This window comes from Lontra canadensis, unplaced genomic scaffold (genome assembly GCF_010015895.1).
Source record: "Lontra canadensis isolate GAN:19392208 unplaced genomic scaffold, GSC_riverotter_1.0 scaffold9, whole genome shotgun sequence".
Lineage (NCBI taxonomy): Eukaryota > Metazoa > Chordata > Mammalia > Carnivora > Mustelidae > Lontra > Lontra canadensis.
Window position 1 is genome coordinate 21,575,630 of NW_022631003.1, and position 5,027 is coordinate 21,580,656.

The 5,027-nt window shown below is 47.4% G+C and overlaps 2 protein-coding genes across 2 annotated transcripts; one reads left to right on the top strand and one right to left on the bottom strand.

Annotated features, from left to right (window-relative positions):
• Positions 1-257: 257 nt before the first annotated feature.
• LOC116866429 (histone H4) lies at positions 258-645 on the bottom strand. Its single transcript, XM_032855419.1, has one exon. It carries the CDS (start codon positions 640-642, stop codon positions 331-333), a length of 312 nt encoding a protein of 103 aa, XP_032711310.1. The 5' UTR covers positions 643-645; the 3' UTR covers positions 258-330.
• A 3,268-nt stretch (positions 646-3,913) lies between these two features.
• Positions 3,914-4,562, top strand: LOC116866243 (histone H2A.J). Its single transcript, XM_032855052.1, has one exon. The coding sequence runs from the start codon at positions 4,001-4,003 to the stop codon at positions 4,388-4,390; it is 390 nt and encodes a 129-aa protein (XP_032710943.1). The 5' UTR covers positions 3,914-4,000; the 3' UTR covers positions 4,391-4,562.
• Positions 4,563-5,027: the final 465 nt, after the last annotated feature.

Sequence of the window (5,027 nt, forward strand, 5' to 3'; positions counted from 1 at the left end):
CCAATCGGAGGCAGTACCAGCCAGCCCTAATTTGCATAGAAGCTTCTCTATATAGGCTCGGGAACAGAAGGCCGGGTTGCTTAGAAGCCGTTCGCTCTCACACACAGCTCTTACTGCACAAGGAACCCGAAATCAAGACGAAAGCCCAGTCTCTATGCCCCAAGCCCGCCACCCGCAGACCGGAGCCACCCGCCAGGGCAGGTCTTCCTCGGACCTTTATCCGCACCTAGGTCCCATTCACACGGTATATAAAGTGTTAGCTCTTTTCTTGACGTTCTGGGGGCCCTTAAAAGGGCCTTTATGAGTTCGAAAAGAAGCCGCAGAAACTGCTCAGCCGCCAAAGCCGTACAAGGTGCGGCCCTGGCGTTTCAGCGCGTACACCACGTCCATGGCGGTGACCGTCTTGCGCTTGGCGTGCTCGGTGTAAGTCACCGCATCGCGGATCACGTTCTCCAGAAAGACTTTCAGGACTCCCCTGGTCTCCTCATAGATGAGCCCAGAAATGCGCTTGACACCACCTCGGCGAGCGAGCCGGCGGATGGCGGGCTTCGTGATGCCCTGGATGTTATCCCGGAGAACTTTCCGGTGCCGCTTAGCGCCTCCCTTTCCCAGCCCTTTGCCACCTTTCCCGCGACCAGACATCTTCTTAGAACACGACGAAACCCAAACCTCAGAACAAGCTGCTAATGACGGTAGGCGTGGAGACCAGGGCTTATATGTCCTGGTAGCGGACCTGTTTGAAAACCTTAAGAAAATGGGCGGAGCTCTAGGCCTCAGAAGGCTTTTGTCTTTCCTCCAATGGTGAGTGAAGGAGCCTTAATCAGAACGAGACAGATTTTTGTTTGCTTTCTTGGAAATACTTTTTATTTTCGTCATAAAATTGAGGAAAGAGTCAATGGGATTTATGCTGCGTTTTTTCAGTGCTCAGTACAATCCCCTCCCTCCTTCCCATCTCCCCTCACCCCCATATCGCGCGCGCGAATTTTAATTGTTTATTTTTCAAAAGGAATGCTTCCTTTAACAATACCATTCCTAGACTAATAGGAAAATAAATAGTAACCAGAAATGCGTTACGTCTTGTTAGATTTCAAAGCAGTTGTTTTACACCTTTTCTTCTTCAGTCACTAGTGGGGGGAGAGGACATTTTAAATAATAGCTCTTTTTTTCTCTTTCGTGACGCCTCGCAAAGAAAGAATTAAAATTCTTCCAAAAAGTCTAACCTTACCCCTTCCTCCCGTCTCCCAGACTTTTCCCTTTCAGAGGTTCTTGCCTCATGTAGATTATCTGGCCTCCTCTGCGCACTCCCAACCCGGCGCATCTTTGCTTTTCAACCAAATAATTATTTCTATGGTTTTTTAGTTGAAATATCGTAAATTTCTTCTTATTGCATTCAAACCTGAGGTTCTCACATCTCCCACTTAGAAATTCAAAGTTCTTAAAATATGAGATGCCACGACGGTAGCTTTAAAAGGTGATTTGTACTGCAAATCGCCCATCAGGAGGCTCTCAATCCTTTCTTGAGAATCCCTGAACAAGAATGAAACTTTCAGTAATGTCACTGCTCTAGAACGCAGGACTCTCTTCCCAAACGGTTTATTGCAATAAAAGGTAACAATATTTAGAGGATGATTCAAAATTCTTATTTTAGTAAATTGTGCTCCCTGTCCCGAATCTTCAAAGATAAGCCTTTCCAGGAAAAGCTTTATAGTAAATATTTGTCTGTGTCTAAATGCTTATAATTTACCCATTCTTACCCATTTGCATAACACAGAAAGTACTTTTTATTGTTAAAGATAAATTAAAAGTGCCCTCAGAGGGGTGCCTGGGTCTCTCAGTCAGTAAGCCTCCCACTCTTGTTTTCAGCTAGGTCATGATCTCAGGGTCCTGAGATTGAGACCCAGCATGCCCCCCACCCCCAATCTGCTTGTCCCTCTTCACTCCCCTTCTCCTCCACTCGCACACCCACGTGCATTCTCTCTCTCTATAAAAAGTAACTCTAAAAAAAAAAAAAAACCCTTAGAATACTGTTTGTATGGCTGCAAAAATCCTGAATAGTCATATTGTACTACACGATTTTTATTTTTGACTCACAGGGAAGAAGAGAAGTCTATCAGATCTGGAAGAGATCAGGATTCTTACAATGGTAAATTAGTTGATTATATATATTAAGACTAAAAAATCAAGGTTAAAACAAAATTTTCAAGTTAGAAAACCTTTTTGCTTACAAGAATAAAAGGAAAAAGTGTCCAAAATAATAACAATAATTGTTAAAAATTTCCTTTGATATGAGCAAAAATTTAAGCAAAATTTACAAAACTTATTTCAGGAACATGTTAATAACTGCATCAGAGACTTGTATGTCCATTTATCTAGCTCATCTAGCAGTTATTGGATGCTTACTAACGTATTTAATCTTCAAAATAACACTTTGGGGTAGGCCCCGAGCTTATCCAAGGTCAGCTGGTAAATGGTAGAGCCAGGATTTGGACCATGGCGGTCCGGCTCCAGGACGACTGACTTAATCATGACAATATGCTGCTTCTCAACTCTAAAGACATTTATTGAGTTCCTACTGTATATAGATTAATCAGTGTTCTAGGCAATAAGAACATATGCGGATGTCTCTGAAAATGTGATTTCACTCAAATCAAATCTTTATTAGGATGGTGGGAGGGTAAATTTTACTTTTAAACGGATACTATAATCCACATAAAATGTCGTTTATTTTAATGTGCTTACGATACATAGCAGTGTAATTGTATAATTATGGGAAATGTTGAGGTAAGTGAAATTACATCAATGAATTAGTAAAAAATAATTTCTAATTTAAAAAGGAACTTATTTTGTTCCAAATGCTATGGCTCTGCAATTTGGGTAAGGACGGTTACTACCGTTCTTCCTCTAGTCTTTTCATGACCTCTGAGCGTCGCATGGACAGTAGAGGGCTAGAAAAAGGGACAGCTAAGTGCCACCACAATGTCACAATGTCTTATGCGACCTTGTATATACGTCTGGGCTCCCAAGTCTCAGTGGAGAACATGATCAGCAGCGTGGTGATCAATAAGGAGGAAGCCAAGGCCAAAACTTTGTGCCTCACTGCAGCCTCTCCCTGGAATCCAGAGACTCTTTTCAGGCTCATAATCTCAAAAGACAATAGATGTTAAGTTTTGGCTAAGCGACTTTGTTCCGCAGTCTGTGAAGACAGCATTCACGTCTAGTGTAGCACTCTGGTTTCACAGCCGCTGGAAGCGAAGATTGGCAACCTGTGAGCGGTGGAACTGCGTCAGGGGTCCCGTGTCATCTGGGCTGGTTAAGAAAGTTCAGACGGCCAGATCAGGCCCAGGCATCTTTTGGAGCCAGCTCCCCACACTGCTGAGTAAGAGCAGACGCATCTGGGTTTGCAGGAGACAAGACGCTTGTTTAAAGAAACGGCAGGCCGAGAGATATGTGTGTCTGCAGTCAGACAGGCTGGCTAGGATGCTATATAATGTGAGAAAACCCACCTGGGGGACACAGCACCCTAGGGATCACCTTGGACCTCAACTGCTTGAGGCATTTCTTGCTTGAGTGCTTTGTACTTGTACCTGGTAGCTCTCCCGGATTTTTCTGTTTCTAACCGTGGTTCCTTAATTCTTAAGACGGTCTTTTCCTAGGAGCGAACTTGAACGTTGAAATATCAGGAGCCAATCAATTCAACGGAAGCCCCAAATGCGGAGCGGTCGGGCCTGGGTATTCATATGAGAGGCTATGTAAATGAGGGCTAGGAGTTTGCTCTTTTGACTGGACAGAGCTGGAAAAGGCGGGCCCTCTGCCGGAGCGCTGGTTGGAAGCGGAGCCTGCCTGTCATTGGTCACGAATACGTCGCTGCGCCCAATGGGAAGGCGCTGCCTAGTGTCAGCAAAGTGATAGAAGCAGTTCCGGTGTTGGTACATTACATTCACTTATTCGGACCTGGTTGCTGTGTTTTTCCTCTCGCAGGAGTTTTAGGCGAGAGGTAACCATGTCTGGTCGCGGAAAGCAGGGCGGCAAAGTGCGGGCCAAGGCCAAGTCTCGATCCTCCCGCGCGGGCCTGCAGTTCCCGGTGGGCCGAGTTCACAGACTGCTGCGCAAAGGTAACTACGCGGAGCGAGTGGGCGCTGGGGCGCCCGTGTACCTGGCGGCGGTGTTGGAGTACCTGACCGCCGAGATCCTGGAGTTGGCTGGCAATGCCGCTCGTGACAACAAGAAGACCAGGATAATCCCGCGCCACCTGCAACTCGCCATCCGCAACGACGAGGAGCTCAACAAGCTGCTGGGGAAAGTCACCATTGCTCAGGGCGGTGTCCTGCCCAACATCCAGGCCGTGCTGTTGCCCAAGAAGACGGAGAGTCAGAAGGCGAAGAGCAAGTGACCCTGATGCCACCGCCACAGGGGAGCTGGCTTCCCCAGCAAAGGCTCTTTCCATAGCCACCCCGCAGTATTTTTCAATATACTCGATGTCATGGGAGTCTGCGGCGATCTAGTGGGGAGGTGGGTGGCGAGGGGCCCGCCGAGTCCGGGGCCAATAAAGTCGGTGAAAATCATGTGGTCGAGAGAGCTATGTAGTCTCGGGGACCTTCCGGATAACCCGGGGGGCAGCCAGGAGACCTCTGGAGCAGGTACTGGGGGGTTGGTTTCTGCCGCTTTGTGGACTACTTTGGTCAGCACCCTCGAGGTGTTTTGTGGGTGGGGCGAGGGAGACCACGAGGACCCCACTGGCTGGAGGTGGGCAGAGTTGGGATCTCTCCCTGCTTGCCTTAATGCAAAAGAGAGGCAGAATTGGGTGCAGGGGCATCAGGGGGATTATTTTTATGTCATTCCCAGGGCCTTCACTCTCCTGTCTTGTCTGGGCAGTTCAGGAGGACCCAGTTGTGCAGAAGCGGTGGGGGCCAGCTGGTGTCACGCAGGAAGTTGGCTCTTTGGCCGTACTTTTCGAAGGTGGAGTAACTTTCCGTCTTGGAAGAGTGCTTCTGATGACACAGGGCCAACATATTTTTCTTAGCCCAATA

What these genes read in the sequence shown, in the direction of transcription:
- LOC116866429 (XM_032855419.1), bottom strand. Translation starts at nt 642, where the DNA reads ATGTCTGGTCGCGGGAAAGGTGGCAAAGGGCTGGGAAAGGGAGGCGCT.
- LOC116866243 (XM_032855052.1), top strand. Translation starts at nt 4,001, where the DNA reads ATGTCTGGTCGCGGAAAGCAGGGCGGCAAAGTGCGGGCCAAGGCCAAG.